Genomic DNA, 20,991 nt, shown 5'->3' on the forward strand with positions numbered 1-20,991 from the left:
ATAAAAAATAAAAATATTCCCAAGTTAATATGAGTAAAGTTCATATTACGTTCGAGATGAAACAAAATATATCGCTACTAGTTTATTATTTGCATTTCATACTTCGATAGACATTTTTAGTTATCACGTATTAAATGTAATTTCTCGGTTTTATATACATTTTATAGTAATATAACCAAACATTTCATTTGCATTTGCAATATTATTACGATTAAATTTGTGTCTCAGTTTGTTTTTGAAGTTAAATGTTAAACTGAGTAGGAATGAAATATATTTATACAGAAAATAATTTCAGGCTCTTTCAATCTAAACAAAGAAAAATGTGTAATTAATTAAATTTCCACTAAAATATATAATTGTTGAAAACAATCGAATGATTTCTATGATTATTCCATTGTAGGATTAAATCATTCGAATGCATGAATGAATTGTTCAATAACATTGCAGTATGTTGATTACTCATGCGCTCTTTTTTCTTATCGCCATGTAGGTCAGGTGTTTAATTTAATGAAGATCAGGGTCAGATACTGGGGCTGTTAGAAGAGTCAGTACGCAACAAACACACAGAACATTCGAAGCTTATCATTCTATTTTTGCGTCATATGATTCTGAACTCGAAGCTCTTATCATTATCTTAAAATGGAACATATTCTGTTATGCGAGTACATATTTTGTATAACTTCATACGGCTTGTTGTGGTGGTAAGCAAAATCAATGAATAATCGAGTGATATTGTGAATATTTCTATTATATCGAATGGTTTTGATAATCAAATGAATTCATTCGATTTTTACTAATGCTGCACTACGTGGTACTGTAGCAACTGCTTCGCGTACAGTGGTTGAAGCGAGCGCTCGTTCCGACAGGGGAGCGATCCCCCGGGCGAGCTCGAGCGAGCGCAGGCCAAACCCGAGCACGAGCGATTACACACGAAGCGCATTCGGTAAAACCGATCTCAGATATCGTTAAGCATCGCTCTCTTGCAGGTCTCTGCAGCATGGCAAAGTAGCGGGCAGCAGGTTCGGCAGCTGCTACTTTTCGGGTTGCACCGTTGTTCACATGTCGCAGTACAAGAGTTGCGCAGTTTTTTGTACTGCATCGCTGCAAAAGTAGCGACGTGTGACCGTACCTTTAGGCCCGTAACACATTTGCAGAGTTTTCTCCAGCGAGAAATGTGTTGCGAGAAAATTAAAAAATTGATAACATGGATTCAAATGGACGTCCACACACTGGAAGAGATTCTCGCTCGAGGCAAAAACCTCACTCGAGTTTCTCGCTGGAATCGGTAGCTGAGCGAATTTTCTTGACACATTTATCAAAGATGTTTGACATTTATACTCTTTATGACAATTGAATGTAGAAAAAGATATCACAGGTGGCGATGAATTGTATTGTTTTTATTTGAAAATGAGGAAAGATGGCTGGTAATTGCAGTCAGAAACTTATCGAACTTGTACGATGTCAGCCGTAAGCCTATTTATATGATACACGGGATGAAAACTATAAAAACACGAAACTTAAAGAAGAAATTTAGAGATTATCTGAAAATAAATAGGGCTATATTTTATTTTGATGAGATTTAATAGTATTAATTAAACATTTGAAATAATGTATCTATATGTCATAACAGTTTACATAATTTTAATCACAACATAGCAAAGGATCCTTTATCATATCATGAATGGCAAAAAACTGTGGTCCATTGAACCTGAAATAACGCCTAAACGTATCATCATTCAAATCGAAACCAGTGTCCAAAACTCGCCCTTATTTTCGTAAGATACAATGTGATTTTCAGATATTTCTGGCTTTAATTTTAGGCCTACTTTTTCTTTTCATTAACAAAATATGTTCATGTAACTCCATTTCCTCATCATTTGAATACTCAGATTCAACATAGCGTTCGTACGTAATTTGTAAAGGACGACAATATACTTACAGGTTATATATTTAAGTACGACAATATACGTAAATACATAACCTATAATATTTCTCCCGAGTCATTACTATAATCAGAAAATTGCTTATTGCATGAAGGCAGTGCATAGATGATCATAGCGAGAGGTGATCTGTGATAGCGAGAACTCTCCAAGTGTGTGGAGGAAGGCTCTTCGCCTCTTTCTCGCAACACATTTCTCGCTGGAGAAAACTCTGCAAGTGTGTTACAGGCCTTATTCTATTTGAAGGGTACATGAGAAAAATGAACACTGTCACAATGCTGTTAAAGGGTGATGTCATATCTAATTCACTGTATTACTACAAACTAGTGTTACTTTTACCAAAACTGGTAAAGGAGAATTAAAACCACGGATACATTCGTCATATCTTTCATTTCAAGTAGAAACAGCAATAAATTTTGCAGTAATATACTGAAATAAATCATTATCTCACCTTTAATGGAAATGTGACGTTCGTTTTTCCCGTGTACCCTTCATTTGTAATAGTCAATGGTCGTGTATTTCTCTTACTAATGTAATTTATAATCCATACCTTACGTTCAAACAACTTTTTAATTGCATAAGCAATACAAATTCCGCCTATTGAGCAAAATCCAAACATAACAGCGCCCTGCTTCTCCATCTTCTCTAAAAAATCAAAAAACAACAGGACCCTGTTTCTCATTCCCAACTATACTTCCTTTGTTTAAATAATGTTTCACAAAGCCTTTCAAATGAGATTCTTCATAATCAACAATCCAGGTTGCCAGGTGACGAAAGCAACGGTATAAATCATTGCTTACGAAATTATACAAGCTGGCGCATAGCGCTTGAAATACGGCTCCCTTGTAATGCCAATTCCACCGCCCGGAGCGCTGTTCTATACTAAATATTCATCGTATTTAATAGGTACTCTGGAAGGTTAAACAAACAATAATGATAAAAAAGGAAGATAACAATTTGACCTTATTTTGCTATTAGTCCAATAAAAATGCTAGCCTATAATAATTACTTTTATAGGTTGATCCATTTGCTTCAATTTAATAATGCAACTTGCTTCTTAACGCAAATTATCATTCTCTTCCTTTTGCCAGTATTTCGTAAAGATGTCCCGATTTTGTTTAGAGAAAAAGTGGAATGCTCTTAACCATATACAGCAGCGGTTCCCAAACTTTTTCAGCCACGGAGCCCTTTTTGAAGCAAAAGTTTCTCGTGAAGCCCCAAGAAATGTTTACTTTTTAGTTTTATCTGTCTACGTTCAATGAAGCATATTTCACACAATACATAAACGGAAGTATGAATAAATATATATATATATATATATATATATATATATATATATATATATATATATATATATATATATATATATAACGAAACAATAGTAAAAAAGTACTGGGTATAATTTATTTAACTCTACAAAATGATCTTAACAAGTAGTTAAGATATTTAAAAAATGTTACAATGCCACATGTACACCCGAAGTTAATGTAAGAATGTGCCTGTCTCTTGCGACAGAGTTTGTCAATGTCCAGTGTCATAGAAGTCAGTTGAAGACGTATATCGTCTTCTGTGTCCAAACAAGTTCGATATTTTGTTTTTGTAGCCGTGTACCTCGAAAAGGTCGTTTCACTGAGGTACTCAGTACCAAAAGGCAGTGAGAGAAATTTAGCTTTTGAACTTAATATCAAAAGATCCTTCCCTAACTTAGCCCAAAATTTGGAAAATGGTTTGCTTTTAAACAAGAGGAGTAGAATAGAAGAGAGGGGCTCAAGAGGCGGATTAAGTGTAATCTGTCAAGAAGCTTCTTTTTACCAGCAGTGGAGCGCCACATGCACAAAAATGTAGGTATTTTCAAACGACTTCCTGCACCGGAAATAGCGGGAATTTCAAAATACTTCTTTGCACATCCCTGTTACATTCATATTAACATGAATGTTTGAAATGTAACCATCCCTATAACAATTCCTTTTTTTTTTTGTTTTAAGATCTTTAGCCAGAAACCTTTTTTTGTAAATTACAATACCATAAGTGTTTTCAGAACGAGATATTTCATGAAGTAGAGTAGTAGAGGTAGGAAATGGACTGTGAAATTGGAAATGATTTAGACATGACCAAGCAAATCTGTTATGTTGGAATGTATCAGATTTATTTATTAACAATATTTCATTTTGTACATAAACACAAAGATCTTTATTGAAATTAACTGTTTGATGTTTTACTGTAATAGAGAAAAGATCGTGAGCTCACGATAGGTACTATATATATATATATATATATATATATATATATATATATATATATATATATAATATTAACAACATAGTAGTAAATGTTACACAAAGAAAAAAATCATACCTAAACATTCTTAACACTCTACATATTTATTAATGAAGTAATCTCTGCTCTTTGAAGTCAGCTAACCGCTTAATTTTCTGATATTTTCAGATATACTACCATTAGTTATTATTGTGTTGTAAGGAAAATAATTTCAAATCACCCTTAGTAGAAATTGGAGTCTACAATGCTGTGTTCTTATTGTCTCCAAATAAGTAGCTATAATGTGTAAAGTCTTCTGGTTACATTGAAGGCAATCATGCACAAATATTTTTTTTAAGATTAACACTTAATGACATTATGTCAGTTTGTTCATGAACTTCTACATTACATTTTGGACTATATGTGGGGAATATTGGAAAACATTGTATTCACTAGTGTAACTTTGTGTTCAAACATTACGAACATTAGTGTTGTAGTTAGTTAATTTAAGTTCCATTTCTCTGAGAAACACAAATATAACAAACTGAAGAAATAAAATCATACACAGTACATGATAAACATAAAATTAAAACAATAAAAATTAATATTTAATGACATTATGCCAGTTTGTCTGTAAACTTCAACATGAAATTTTAAGCTGCCTGTGGGGAATATTAGAGAGTAGAGTAAGAGAGTTAATGGGTTTATTGCCAAAAACTCAGCATTTGTTGATTTCAGTTAAGTTGTACAGGTTTAAGAATTCCAACGTATATGTAGCACCTACTACTGTATTTATTTCCTCAATGGCATAATTTGTCATTTAATATGAAAATATTCTAAATGCTAGTGCAGAATACAATAACTTTATGTTCCAACATTGCGATTATGGTAAATAAAGTCTACAGTACATTTCACAGGCTTTGTTGAAATATGCCAACAACATCGGTCCTGTGTTTGATATTATGATGTTATTTCAAGAAAAAAAAAATTGTTATTGCCTTGAGTTACTTCGCATTGTAGTTAATTTAGATTCCTTTTGTTTGAGAAAAATACCAAATCATAACAAGAAACATAATGTAACAAAAATACAAGAACAATACAAATTAGCAATAAATAGCAACTAAAATTAAACATGCAAAATCTTAAATCAAAAATACACAAAGAAAACATACTCATTTGGCCACAATACCACAGTATCAGTAAATGTGCACATCACTTTTCTGCATCCAGTTTCACAAGCACATTAGGTGCAAAACTTCTCACATCTGCAGTTCTCGTTGACATGAAGAAGAGGAGTGCCAGCGAAGATAAAGTTGTATTTGAAAAGTAATGTTAATATTATTTTACATATATAATCCTGATTTGTACAGGAATGTCCCTGGTTAACAGAATTCAAATGTAAAGCCCTTAATATCTACTTACACTGTACAAGTGAAACAGAATTGTTAGAAAATTATTGAGTATTCCTTGTAAAGCCACTCTTCTACGAAAGTTTGCCTTATATACAAATGATGTTGGGTTTTGTGAGAAAATACTGGATAAGCTAAAATATGCTTGTGACAAAATGAGTGACATAGATGAGCTGTGCTGTCTCATATGCGATGAAATACCACTAAAATCAACTTGGCTTGTAACAATAATGATGATTTTGTTGATGGGTTTCAAAGATTTGAAAAACACTTGTCAGGTAAACCTGCAAATCAGATGCTTGTGTCTATGGTGAGTGGTCTATGTCTTTATTACAAGCAGGTAATGAATTACTTCTTAGCAAATTCTGCTACTCCTGGTATATGTTCAATAGTGCAACACGGACATTAAGCCATTTAGTTGCAGTAGGCATTTATTGCTTGTCAACACTGCTTTTAAAGATATTTCATCCCACATAAGGCAACCTACTTTGTCAGTGTGAGTCATCTTACTACAGGCATTCCTTAATATGTCGAATAATTTGTCACTAAAACCAACATCAGTGGTATACTTTCGCAAAACTCTAAGCAATGTAGCCTTAGAAGGAAAATTTAATAACTTCCTAATCATTCTATAGGCACTTGGGCTCTGTAAATAAATATTAAGAGCCTTTGGTTTCAATTCCGGTGACCACCGAACTCTCTGTACATACCTTGCATTTGAAGAGACACAATTTTTTACCAATTCATATAATGGCCCGGGAACCTTCTTCCTTAAAGTTGCAAGGGCAATGTCAATCTTCAGATCTCTCTGTGTGGTCTTGAGGACTCTTCCTCTCAGATGATGCAGTTGTACTCGAAGACTGCAAATTTTCCTCCTCTTCAGTGTTACTATCGGTGTGGCCGTGGTTTGCATTCTTGGGGGCTCCCCAGCCTCTTCTCACTGCCTCTCCTCTCTTGGGGGGTCACCAGCCTCTCTGGCGGGGGTCCTCTGTTTCTTCCCGTACAAAATAAAACAACCAAAAGGTTACAATTATGAACTGACAGCAAGAGTAAGTAGTCCTGTACCACCAAGGATAGAGGTTACAATTGAAGCGTTGGGCCGAATAATGGTTTATGTTACAATTTTTGCCATTATACTTTATCTTAGAATGTTATCAAGTTATTTCGTTTCAGGAACAGATTTGCGGAAATTCTTTCAAGATGTGCTCACAGCTTGCTCTTGATGTCAGAAAGGAACTGTTTAAAATGTGTTACTCTCTTATAGTCAACATTTAAAAACTGTGTTTGTCATTGTCTTCATTATTATTCTGCTCATGTTACAAACTTCTCCGATGTGTAATATGACTTTCAGTAACATACAATCTACACTTTGCTTAGTGTACAAAACATATTGATGGAATAACGGTGTATGTTGCCCGTCCAATAGTAAATTATTTATGAGTGGAATGACGATGTAACATTTTCGTTCCTCCTGTTAGCAGATTGCAATACAGACCATTATTCGCCCCAAAGCTTTAATTATGGGATCTACTTAGCCTGATACTTCACTATTTGTGTGAATGGCTTTTCTTTATGTATTCATTCACAATTTGCAATTACGACAGAATTTATAGGTATAGATATGAAGCACTGAAATTGCATAATATAAAAGGCTTGCAGTTACTTAAGTAAGTTACCTTGACCATTGGAGATAGCTTCAACTTTGCAAGGTATGGCTCCCGAAAGCTGTTGTGCAGTTTGTTGGGCTCTTTAACCATCAGATCTTATATGCCCAATGCTTCTAGGCATGCCTTGCATCTGAAAAAAATTGAAATAAAATGTAAAATAAATATAAATTATGAGCACAGGAAAACCATTTCATGGCACTTAATAAAATCACTTTGAGAACCAAGAAAAATTAAAATAAACTCCTCCAGTCAGCTTCACGTTAAAATACTAATTATCTCATCATTTCTATTGTAGGCCTAATTTTGGTCCAGGAAAAAATTCGTATTTAAAGACAACATTTGTAAAAATACAATGTAGGCGAAACAAAAAATAAAATAAAATATAGGTGGATAAATATGTCATAAAATGGTTTAAGTATAAGCTACATCATCATAGCTCACTGCAGCTGTTCCCTTTCACTTTATAGGCTATTAGAGTGATTTTATAAAGTGCCACGAAGTCACGTTCCTGTGCTTACGGTAATTTCATACACATATACAGTATAGGCTATATAACATTTAATTATATCATAAGTAGACTTGTATTATTATTATTATTATTATTATTATTATTATTATTATTATTATTATTGCAATTTATTATTATAAATATTACTATTATTATTTATAATAAATGTTACAAATATGTAAAGGTCTCGAGTAATAATATCACGCGGGGAATATTCAAGGAAAGGGTCTATTACTCTATTTTTTTCTATTGGAATATTGAAACTCCAGTACCAAGCTGCACACGACACGACGTGGTTTGCTGCAATTTTATTGGTTATATTCAGTGTTTGAAATAACTTTTTTTTCTCCCGTGTGTGGTGCGCAAAACAGCAAAGTTTCTCCTGCACTGTATAAAAAGCTTCGAAAATAAAAACAAAAAATGCATCTTCTATATATATATATATATATATATATATATATATATATATATTCTATCAATAGAAATAATAATAAAAGTCTGTTAATATGTAACAGATGTTACAAATTCTGTATATGTGTGTATGAATTAATATCTGATAACCTAACCTATATAATTTAAAATGATGCACGTGGCTAGCAAAATTTACAAGTATATCAAATTAGTTATAAGTGATAACATTGCTATATATTGTAAATGAAAACTCACCTCTCACTATCCCAGGTATTTTGAAGAAACATTTCGAGTGGTGACTACTCTTCTTACTTCCGCAGTATGGATATTCGCATTTAATTCGTCTGGCCATCTTCCCCTCGCCTAGGCAAGAAAATTCAATATGTCTTCTTCTTCAGTTCTTGAAATACGGCAAGAAATTGTTCCAGGACTAACAACTTAAACCAAGAGCACGCAAGTTCATTCTCCATTTCCAAGAGTCTAAAATCAGTGACAGAATGTTGGTAAGAGGCGATGTTAGCGCTCATCGTGGCAGTGCCATAGAATTAACAGCGATTAACAGGGAATAGATACGATTGACCCCCTCTCTTCTATTTCTACACCTTGCTTTTAAATTATGCCTGACAGTGGCTGTTCGAAACCATGTCTATAAGAACCTCATATCTGAAGCAGTGAGGGCTGCTGGTTTTGACATCACTGGAAATGGATCTACAATCCACTCATATTTCTTTAGAATCAATTTCTGAGTGTCCCTTGGAAAGTATGAATTGATATTTTGAAGCAAATTGTCAAAGTGTTCTTTCATTATTGCTATGAATGAGACATTCATTGTTGTGTTATTTTCTTCTATAAAGTCTGAAGTCAATGAGAAATGTAAGATCCATATTGTCGACGCTTTCTATGTAGAACGCTATCTTTTTCTTCAGTGCGACAATTTCGTCATCAGCATCGAATATAGTATTTCGTTTACCTTGTATGTATGTGCTGAATTCATTTTTGAAAAATGTCTGCCAAGTAACATAATTTGTGCAACCATTCCTGATCATTCAAATAATCTGCTAGCAAACTGTTCTGGTAATTCAAAAGTGAAGAAACTTCTGTTCGAAGTTCACGTAATCGGGACAACACTTTACTGCGCGACAACCATCGCACTTCTGTGTGTAATATTACTAACAATGACTTGTGTATACTACCCATCTTCAGACATGATTTTAAGTGTACTACACTGCGAAGGTCGTCCCTTAACAAAGTTGATAATTTTGACGGCGTTGTCTAGTACCTGCTTTAATAACGCTGGCATTTTTTCATTGCGAGGGCGTATCGATGTAGTACACAGTGACTACTTGTTCAGTTTTTAAAACTTTCTTGATCCTTGTAACAGCACCAGCAACAGGACCTACCATGGCCTTTGCGCCATCTGTGCACACGTCAATGCAATTGTCCCACGGTACATCTTTTCATAGATTCTGGATTCGATTATGCAATGTTATTTGACACACTGGAAATCAAGTTTGCAGTTTTCTCGTCCACCATGCACTTCACTACCTTCACTAATACCTGGTTTCATAAGAGTTTCAGCAAGGGTGAGGTTTACCACCAAGAGTCTGGTCATGACTAAACAAGTACGATGTTTTCAGTGCTTTCTCGTTGTTTGTTTTTACACGAGGTAAAATTTTGTCTGAACTGCATGGAGTTCGTCACTTTTTCTTTCGAAGTAGTCTGCAGTTTTATTTGTGAATTTTTTAATTTAGAAATGCCATCTAAGCTTGGCAGGGATCATAGAACTTTTGGGAAAAACTTTGTTACATATCACACACTATGGACGTTCACCAGCAAACTCAGTAAATCCATGTCCAAATATAAATCACAAAGAAATACATAAATAGTGTTCATACAACTGTAACATATCACCTTTAATATATTTCATAAAATCAATGAACACTGTATTATTGACCTAACATGTTTGTTTTATCATTAAATATAAATCACAATATTTTCGTTTGTTACTTTCAATACATCTACACTAGGCATCGTAGATTCTGAGACAGGATCATGTTCAACATATTCCAAGCTCAATTCCCAGGAATTCGCACTATTTTCTTTAAAAGTTATGTTATAGCTAGGGACTGGAATTTTATGTAATATCAAGGTGTGAAATATGTACATATTTATGTAAGAAAAATAAGCTGAATATGTACCAAAATATGTAAAATCATGAAAATATTTAATATCAATATCTGGCAGGTATACGATAGGTAAGATTCTCCAATTGTGATTTCATAGAGCACCCGACTTTTTTACAGCACACTTGACACATTACTATTTTTCCATCTGTAGTGAAAGCTTCGTCCATCGCAATCCATTATTTTATTTTTGTCGTTAGAGTTGGAGATACAGGGGCCATTTTAGTTAGTTAAGGGGAGACTCTAGTGAAAATTGTAACTTTTGTAATTTTTATCGGATTCTAATGAAATTCATACCCCTAAAGGAATGTAATAAATCAACATTCTGTGCAAAATTTCAGTTCAATTGGACAAATAGTTTCTGAGTTATCAACATTTTAATTATGATATGCAAATTCAAAATGCTCTACGTCAATCACATTTTCAGTACTTTTTTTTTTCCTACTTTATTATACACTTATTAATAATTCCAAGTTGTCATTTCAACTTTCAATCACTTTATGTTGAAATAAAAAAAATTATTAATTATGTACTGTCCATTCCGCTGAAAATTTAGCATATTTTGATATTCAACAACCAGTAACGGGAGTATTTTTAATTCTACATAAAGAGTGCAAACTACAGTTTTTTAAGCAGCTTTCGAAGTGTGTGTCTTCCAAATTTGAAAACAATCAGATGAAAATTATGTGTTACAGAGCATTTTGAAGGTATAAAAATGTAGTTTTGAGATACAGGCAATTTTTTTAAATGAGACATGCATATAATGTACTTACATATCTAAAACAGCCCAGCACCATATGTTTGGCCTTCCCTTTCCTTTGCTTTCTTTTCTCGTGTACTTTTTTTCAGCTTTCTAGTTAGTCGTGCCCTTTTTTGCTTCTCTGCCCTTTTCAATTCACTCAATTGAGTACGCTTTCTGTCTCGCCTAGTCAGAATATTCTTTGCTACCTCTGTCAATTTCCCCTCCCCAATTGTTATTTTTACAAGTTGACTTTGCAGGCATCCCATATTAAATTCAGCAACTGCATTTGCCACTGCAATGTTAATTTTGATTTTTGAGACAAATGTGCCTTTAGGACATTTTCTCCATATAAGAGAATGGACACTCTCATTTGCATTCTGGGTAGCGCCACGTGTACATTTGCTCAACAGTTCAGTACTGGTTAGACGTGCGCAAAGGGGTGCAATTGCTTCTAGTGTTGCTTCTGATAACTGGAGTTTCATGTTCTTGTGACTCTGAGGCTCCTCTCCCTTTGCCTTACTCCGATTATAAAAACACCAAGAGTCGAGTCCAATTGGACATTTGTCGTGACGAGGTTTTTCATCTGTTGACACTGAATGTGACAAGGTTGCAACAAACCCCCTCCGCATTGCTCTGACATCAGGCATCCCATTTACAATTGCAGCCCTATAATAATTTGTCAGTGCAGAAATGGCTTTTTCATTTAATTTTCCAGCGCCCCGCCCGCCAAGCTTAACATTTTCAGATTTGTTTTCTTTTACTAACTTTCTCAAGCCAGTGCCCATTCTCTTTGCAACATGATTGATGCATTCCTCTTTATTTATTTCAACACCTGCTCCATACACAGCCAGTGTTTTCAAATGCAGGTGTGTTTTTGCATCCCCATCAGAGAGTACTGTAGTGTATCGCATGCCACATTCTTTTTCAGACCTCAACCATAGCCTCTCTGCTGCAACCATCTCCATAGCATTGGAGCTACCTGTGTAATTTTTGTTGCAATCCCCAGATTTTTCATGACCATCTAGCCAAAATTTGTACTCTGGGGAATTTTCACCTAGATCAGCAGCAGCGAATGAACATGCATGGCAAAATTTTGAAAGTACCTCATAATCAACAACTAGGCCTGTCAATATATCTATTACTAACCCTACACCATACAGTGAAGTATGGCCACGTTTATGCCAGGTACCATCATATGACACTGCTATGTCCATTACATTGCTGGATTTCAGTGTTCACATACTTCATGAGCTTCTCGTACTGCTCTGCGAGACCGGGAGAGGATTTTTTGGTTATAGCAATCAGTTTCTTTTAGCAATTTTGTCAAGATGACTTTGATATGTACCAAGTGCCATACCTTTCATGCCAACCACAGAGCAGAATGTCTGCATAGCAGAATGACCTGAACCAGTGCTAACAAAAGCCTCAACCATTTTTTTTTTTACTTCAAATGGTGGCCTCTTACTATCAGATTTTGTCTGTGGGCTACTGAAGGTCTCACCACAGTTTGTACCACAGGCAGTACATTTTACCACTAATTTGGTTGCAAACCCTTTGTTCTCCCTCATTTGCAATTCTAAAGCGTTATTGTCACATTCATAACACTTCAGATTTTTTAACAGTTCACCCCACACATTTTTATGAACTAACAAATAATTTGAAGGCAATGCTTGTTCAATCTCACCTGCAGAAGTGGTTTCAAACATCTTTAGCTTCTTGGTGCTTGTTGATAAAGAGGGGGATGACATTTCCTGAGGCTCATGAACAGCAGATGGACCTGCCTGGCAATTAGGGAGGTTAATTACACCTGGCTGGGGTTGACAGAGGTTAGGCCTAGTTTCTGCAGCACACTGTTTTGCAAATTTGCATTTTACAGCATGCTGCGCTTTTCATGTCCTTTTGGAGGGGCGTTTTTTGTGGGCACGACTTCTAGATAATCTCTCCATGCTGTAATTTCAACACAATAATTACTAGAATGACCTATAGTAATTTAGGCCTAGACCTTACTAGCATTGTATGTATTACTAATACATATATACGTGAATCTTATAAATCATTTTAAATATAACTACAAAATACTATATATATATATATATATATATATATATATATAGACACTATAAATACCAATAAAACCATAGTCTGTGAATAAGTTATTATAAAACACGTTGAAATTACCTTACAAGTAGCAACAAGTAGTCTCACAATATGTGTAAACAAAGATCACGCGGCAACCGGAAGGAACGAGAAAAAGAATAACGATGCTTTCTTTCGGCTCCAAGTAGTATTGCCAGTAAACCAATAGATGGGAGAAGTGTATAGTTCATTGTAGCTAGAATACAATATACTGAGTAAATGAAACTCAAGAACAGTTTTTATTTCTCGTCAGAAAAGATAAAAAAAAATTCACAACAAAACCGTTGCCAAGGAGAACTGAATTTCCATAGCCCACTTCGTTGTATCATGAACATAGACGTAGGCCAGTTGTGACTGCAGAACTCAGAGCCTTCACATGTACTCCCCTCCCAGTGACGCTGAGTCACGAAACTTTTCTTGCACCAGGATAAGTTCTGAATGGTTGAGGATTTGAAGAACTTGGTCGTTGATGATCGGAGGTCTTGTTCCCATCATCTTCAGAGAAGACTTCATAGAAAGCTTGCTTAAGTCTTTCTGTGGAAATGGTTTTAGGGCTCCCGTGAATATCGACTTCGAACACGTAGTCAGATATCCTACGAAGAATATATACGGTCCTTCATACGGTGGTACAAGGGATCCTTTAGTTGCCACACGAACAAAGACATGCGTACACGTATATAATGTCTTATGCTGAAAAGCTCTTCTGTTGCAGTGGTGAGCAGCGGGAGTCGATCTGACAGTGCGCATTAACTGTCTGTGTTTTTCAGCGAAGGCTGGCTGCGATAGTTCGGTTTGATCGTCGACGAAAAACTCTCCCGGAAGTCTTAGTGTCGCTCCGTAAACCATTTCAGCGGGCGAAGCGTCACAATCTTCTTTGATGCTGGAGCGCAATCCAAGAAGGACAGCCGGTAAGATATCGAGCCAACATTTAGATCCCGTGTGACACATGATAGCGGCTTTCAGTGATCTATGCCAACGCTCTATCATGCCGTTTGAGGCGGGATGAAAGGCTGTCGTGCGTATTTTTGAAGAACCAATGAGATTACAAAACGCTCGAAAAATAGCTGATTCAAATTGCGAGCCTCTGTCTGTTGTAATAGTGGCAGGTGCGCCGAATCTTGCGATCCAAGTCCTGAAGAATGCGTCTACAATAGTCTCTGCAGAAACTTCAGATATCGGGACCGCTTCAGGCCATCTTGTGAATCTATCAATCATTGTCAGGCAATACTGAAAACCTTTGGCAACTGGAAGCGGACCAATGATATCTATATGTACGTGAGCGAACCGTGCGCTTGGCATAGGAATGTGTAGGGGCACATTTTTGTGGTGACGATTTATTTTACTTCTCTGGCACTGAAGACACATACGAGCCCACAGCATAATTTCTTTATTCATTCTAGGCCAAACAAACTTGCGCTGTATAAGTTTCTTAGTTGCTTTACCGCTAGGGTGAGACAGGTTGTGAATGTTATCGAAAACTTTCTTACGAAGACAAGATGGGATGTAAGGTCGAATAACCTGCGTCGAAACATCACAATAAATTTCTTCCTTTGATTCAGTCAGCGGAATTTTTGTTAATTTTAAGCTGGTCGAATTAGATTGAAGATGTTGAAGTTCTTCATCAGCAGCCTGTGCGGCCATAAGGTCATCTGCAGATATTAGCGTCGGCATGTCTATGGCACCTATACGTGACAAACAGTCTGCTACAGTGTTGTCTGCACCCTTAACGTGGACGATTTGCGTCGTAAATTGACTAATGAAATCCAAGTGACGGAGCTGCCTAGGCGAAGCTTTGTCCGCACTTTGATTAAAAGCGTGAATCAATGGTTTGTGATCAGTTACGATAATCAGTCTTCGTCCTTCAACCATACAACGAAAATACTTAAGGCTTTTGTAAATTGCTAACAGTTCACGATCATATGTGCTGTATTTAATTTCCGCATTGGTATGTTTCTTAGAGAAAAAACCCAAAGGTTCCCAACGACCGAAATTATACTGCTCGAGCACAGCGCCAGAAGAAATATCAGCGAAGAGCTAGAGTAGCATTGTCCCGTGGGTGAACTAAGAGAGTCGCTTTTGCTGAATTGTTTTGTATCTTCGTGCGTGTTCATATCACGTCGGGGTCACCAATATTGTAGCTAGAATACAATATACTGAGTAAATGAAACTCAAGAACAGTTTTTATTTCTCGTCAGAAAAGATACAAAAAAATTCACAACAAAACCGTTGCCAAGGAGAACTGAATTTCCATAGCCCACTTCGTTGTATCATGAACATAGACGTAGGCAATTGTGACTGCAGAACTCAGAGCCACTACCATCGTGATCTAATACAGGCCGTAAGGCAGACCACGTGACTCGCTTAACAGCTGATCGCGAAAGGCGGTCTTTCAACCATATGAATTAGTTGCAGTGCATGAAGAATAACATATATATCTCTGAAATGCAGTGTAATTGCGTCAGTAAAATTTTAAACAGTGATTGTGAGACACTTGAGACACAATTTACTTGCAATTTAAGGTATAATATTATTTTTTGTGTGAAAATTACGTTGTTGTAGGCAAAGTTCGTATGTGTAATACCTGCCTTTATTTCGATTAAATATTGCGCCCTTATGTGGTTAAGTGAAATTTTGGTCTTATAAACAGTAGGCTAAATATGTGTAATAATATATACGTGAAAGTGAAACATTGACTGGCATGTAAAGTAAGTTGTAATTAGGCCTAAGTGCAGCGTTACCGATGTTACTCTTGTCTAATCCATTATTGTTAGTTTACCGTATTTGTCTTATTAAATTTAAATTATTGCGCCCTTTTTATTTGTGAATAATCTACATTATACGAGTAAATAATACGACGTTTGATAATATACACAGTTTGAACTAAAAACGAGATACATATAGTATATTACGAACAATTATACCCTATAGTTTTCATTACTGTTACAGTATCTAGAATTGTAATTAGTTGAAATAAGCACTCATGCTTCATTACGAAATTCTTGCACATTCATTTATGCACGTTTCAACAATTTTTAGTTGCATCGTACGCATATTTTAATGTGTTGAAGTTATAGGTTATGTTTATTCTATCAGTACTTTCCTTATTTCCATATTCGCAATTATGCATTATAATTAAGCATAACGCTACGTATAACTTATAAATGCAATTTGTCTACACTTCAATTGTATTTATTCGTTTCAGATGGTACTCCAGTCTGAAGTCTGATTAGTTTAATATGTTACTAGGGCTAAACTAGCGCTGAGGTAGTTCCCTTCGTATTCATACATCTTGCATATACAAATTAGTTCGGTTCGTTCAGGATTTTAATATGCCTTGCTTATAGGATCAAATGCATCTCCACAAAAAATAAATTCAACTGTTTTCAGTTCAGAAATAACCGGAACTATACCTCAGCGCTACTAAGTAATATAACGTATGTACATTTCATATGAGGGACTGTGGTGAATTTTCTACCTATAAGTAAGGACGGTAACCGTGTTCTGAAGTTTATCCTAAAAATATATTCTTCTTTATTAAATCTCAAAACCGTTTTCGTTCTCAACTTAAGCCTAAAATGTTGACGCAGATAGGTTATGTTAACATGGTAAATTCTCTTCACATAAAAATAACACAGTTTTATTTATTATTCCTGCCACATTATGCAACACATAAATGGAACTTATGCACTTATTACATTGAATAAAATTTTAATTGTATTATTTACTTGTTCCCTACTTTACTGGGTTGTAATGAATTGTATTTATATAACCTACCAGATTAACACACAACTGTACATACACTAATTTCATAGGAGGGACTGTGGTAAACTTTGTACCTACAAGTAAGGAAGGTAGACGTGCTAAATTAAAATCACAATATAAATAATTCTTCTTTATTAAATCTCAAAATAGCTTTCATTCCAAACTTAAAATGTTGATGCAACCAGGTTATGTTACCATGTAAAACTCCGTTCACATTAAAATAACACAGTTTTGTAATTATTTCTGCAACATATTATGCAATAAGAAGTGTGAAGGGGTCTTATACACACATTACACTAAATAAAATTGAGCGCAGACACGCTATAAAGTAATATATTTCACTCAGCTCCGTATACTCAAATAGAAAAGCCCGACTCATCGAGTGACGTCACACAACCTGCATTACGGCCTGGTCTAGATCACGATGGCAGTGTCAGAGCCCTACATCACAGTCTAATAGATACAGTCTCGCAACTCATACGTATAAAATATGCCAACATTTGACAGCTGACGCGACAGTAGCCCTCTAGCGGCAGGCAAGTTAAAAGTGTGCACACGACATATGATAACACATCAGAAAACGGGTTTTGCGTAATTTATTTTATATTTTTATGCTAAACAATAAGTGTATATGGTTCTTATTAATTCTACTTTAGAATCCTTGAAGAATTTTACACGCAGTTAATCTGCAAGTTTCAGAAGCTGGGAATACACGTAATTCTCTCTGCTCCTTACAGCTGAATCATGGCCCTGATCACGTATCATGGTTTGAAATAATATAATTGTTCGTGCGTGGTCGGTTAATTCAATTCATTCATAAATATATTTATGAATCATTGGAACTTTATATTTCCTGTGAGAAGAGTAAAAATTAGTAGCTTCAAAACTGTAGGGCATATCTCGTAGGGTAGGCCTACATCGCGTGGTGAACTCCTTTCCCTATTTCCTGAGAAATTAACGATTTTGCATACCGCAAATTGGGGTAAACTCGGCCGCTGAGGTAAACTTGAAAATAAAGAAAATGGGAGGATTTAAACATTAATATGAAGTTCATTATTTTTCCATTTCTTAAGAACCTGTATTTCCTTTATTATTTTGAGTCACAAATAGTGCTGATGTTATGGTTTAAATTTTTATGGTAAGTTTACCGCATTTTACATTACATTTCCAGTTTTCACTAATGCCTAATTTTAACTTATCCTACCTATATAATACGTAATTTACATGCACTTACTGTTAATATGACGTAGGTGAGAACAAATAAATGAACACACAATTTTGTTAAAAAAAATTGTAACTTCAATTAACTCAGAAAATGTAGGCCTAATTTTATTTTCAGAGCAGAAGTGGTGTAAGTCAAAAATGGGTAATGAGGAGTTAAAGTAATCATTCTGTAAAATTCAGCGCAAAGTGGCAGTTAATATTGAATGTATTTAAACTATTGATAGTCAGTGAATAGCACGAAGGATATATTAATTGCTACATTGCGCTGTATTTTACAGAATTTTTACTTTAAACCTCATTATCTGATTTTGACTTACACCACTTCTGCACTGAACGGCTCAAATAATCACTGGGAATGTAAAATCAACACCAATAACAGTCATGCAAATTATTACAGAAAAGATTGCTTTTTATATTAAATTTAAAAAGGCTCTTTTATTTCTTGAGAACTTAATATGTCTGCCACATGAATCTACACCAACACATCAGAAATTTATCGACACGGTCTGGATTTATTCAAGAAGTGAATATTTTGCAAAAGGATTACTATATTCCATGAATTCTTGCAAAATATACACCATGATACATACTTGAATGCTATATAACATTCAGCTTTTCAAAACTATAAAGAAAAACACGAATACAAAAATTATGGCATTACTTGCATTAAAAACTGTAGATATATTATCCAAAATCGGAATGGTTACACATTTACACATATGATCTCTGCAAAACAATAATATACTGTAACAGGTATTTACTTTGTTTTTATTTAAACTGTCCTTCCTGACATACAAATAGGTAACTGATAACTAATAAATGTTTTATAGAACACAATACGTATGCTACCTACAACTTGGATTATTGGTTATGGCTGATTTATGATTTTCTCTTGGTCTTTAGGGAATCTGAAGAACGACAAATTCGGAGATTTAAACTTCTTGTTACTGCAAATTTCGTCATTGCACACATTGCCTTTATTCCGACGCATGATTAAAACGTTATTATAACATCTCGCATCCCTTTAAAGCACGTGCTCGATGTATCAACCCTATGACCAGTGCCTTGCCTGCCGCTTGAGCGCTAGTGTCGCGAATGTTGGCAAAAAAAGTGTTGAAGTTGCGCGACAGTATGTATTAGACTCAAGTAGGCCGTGTATTAGACTGTGCCTACATCATCATATACTATCACAAGAATCTGTGCGGAATGTTGAGATATGCGATCAGAGAACCGCCCACTGAAGCGGACATTTAAAGGATGCGCACGGAGATTTAAATATGGCCGCTGAGTCTTTAAAAATGGCGGTATATTAAAAAATGTAGTAGAAATGAATCGGCCATTAACCAAAGATAATATTTATGGCAAAAAACAAATTTCGATTTTTTTTTTTTCAGATTTTGACCAAATTTTCACTAGAGTTGTCCCTTAAAAGCAGTAGATAAACTCACTTGCACTTTATACTGTAAGTACTAAAACTAGAGAACTGAGTGAAATTAATGACACAACAGTACTGCAAGCACTGTTTCGGTTTACTGCATTAGGAGAAAATAAGAGGAGATGTGGGACATATGCAGTTTGGCTTGAAAAGTGACATTCCTGTCTCATTCAGAAAGGTAGGATTATTCTAGCCGAGAACCATATTTTCTAATTGCTCGGAAAATCCAATTTGCGTATAGGTCTACTAAATGTAAAGAGGTCAAGCAATAACCTGAAAAGCTATTTATTTTAATCTTTCAACAACTTTCCAGTTTGTTCCTTTACTTTAGCTTCTTTTCAAAAATCGGCTACTTTATTGCGGCTCATGCCAGACTTGACACTGGTTTTCCCTGGAAGGATTAGGAAGAGGGTGGGTAAAGTTGCAAATTGCATGGGAACGACTTGTTAAGACGTGTGCAGAACAATTATAGTTGGAGACAAATCATGTCGTTCTCGTCCCACTCCACCGCTTGAAAGCAACGCTACTTTGAGTTATTTTTGCAATCAAGGTAGTTGTATGAGAAAGGTTGCCTTTTGTTCACTCATATTTACAGTATGTGGTATGGGGTGAGTGCCTGTATTACTTCCTCTAACTAAGAATGTTATGTTTCGTCCCGAAATATAACCAACGAGCACAGAATACATAGAGTAGACATGAACAGCTTTGATGTGAAGCCGCTTTTGTGGACAGTCGCCATCTTGATGCTACCAAAACATTGGGCTCCCGGTTAGCACATGGGCAGTTGATTGTGATGTAGCATCGTTGTTTTAATTAATAAATGAACTAATTTCAATATGCCTACATGTGCTGCGTATGGTTGCACAAACAGGCTTTCAAAAAAAATTCCTGGAATAACTTTTAACAGGTAAATATGCATGTGTGAAATGTACTTATTACCGGTATATAATGAATGATTTAGCCTAGGTTAGTCGGTTAGATTCGTATTGTTCACCTATTAGTTTGATTAAGAGAAAGGTGTTTAGTGTATTGATATTATTGTAATTAATTTTTATAATCACTAAATCAGACTTACGCTTTGTAGACTTACCATTTACGAACGAAGCTAAACTAACAACCCAAGTTGGAAGTTTGTGTCGCGTGCTATAGAAAATGGGTGCACCGAGGTTTCTCTTCAACCGAATGCACGTATTCGTTTGATCAAATTTCTTCTATTTCTTTTTCATCATGAAAAAGAAATAGTGTATTAATATTACTTACTTACTTACTTACAAATGGCTTTTAAGGAACCCGAAGGTTCATTGCCACCCTCACATAA

The 20,991-nt window shown here is 35.2% G+C and overlaps 1 protein-coding gene across 5 annotated transcripts in view; it reads right to left on the reverse strand.

Annotated features, from left to right (window-relative positions):
* Positions 1–13,055, reverse strand: part of LOC138704749 (uncharacterized) — a 44,093-nt gene extending 31,038 nt beyond the window's left edge. Inside the window, exons 1-4 of one of the 5 annotated variants that reach the window (XR_011333420.1) lie at positions 11,148–13,055; positions 8,447–8,554; positions 7,282–7,402; positions 4,043–6,593 (exon numbers count right to left, since the gene is read on the reverse strand). Coding sequence is in view for 1 of the 5 variants with exons in the window: in XM_069832924.1 (XP_069689025.1) it covers positions 11,152–12,330 (1,179 nt within the window). In the remaining 4 variants the exon portion in view is untranslated. Of the gene's footprint in view, positions 1–4,042; positions 6,600–7,281; positions 7,403–8,310; positions 8,555–11,147 lie in introns of those variants that run through there. The other 4 variants (XR_011333418.1, XR_011333419.1, XM_069832924.1 and 1 more) reach the window with 4 other exon arrangements.
* Between the last annotated feature and the right edge of the window lie 7,936 nt (positions 13,056–20,991).

This window comes from Periplaneta americana, chromosome 8 (genome assembly GCF_040183065.1).
Source record: "Periplaneta americana isolate PAMFEO1 chromosome 8, P.americana_PAMFEO1_priV1, whole genome shotgun sequence".
Classification (NCBI taxonomy): domain Eukaryota; kingdom Metazoa; phylum Arthropoda; class Insecta; order Blattodea; family Blattidae; genus Periplaneta; species Periplaneta americana.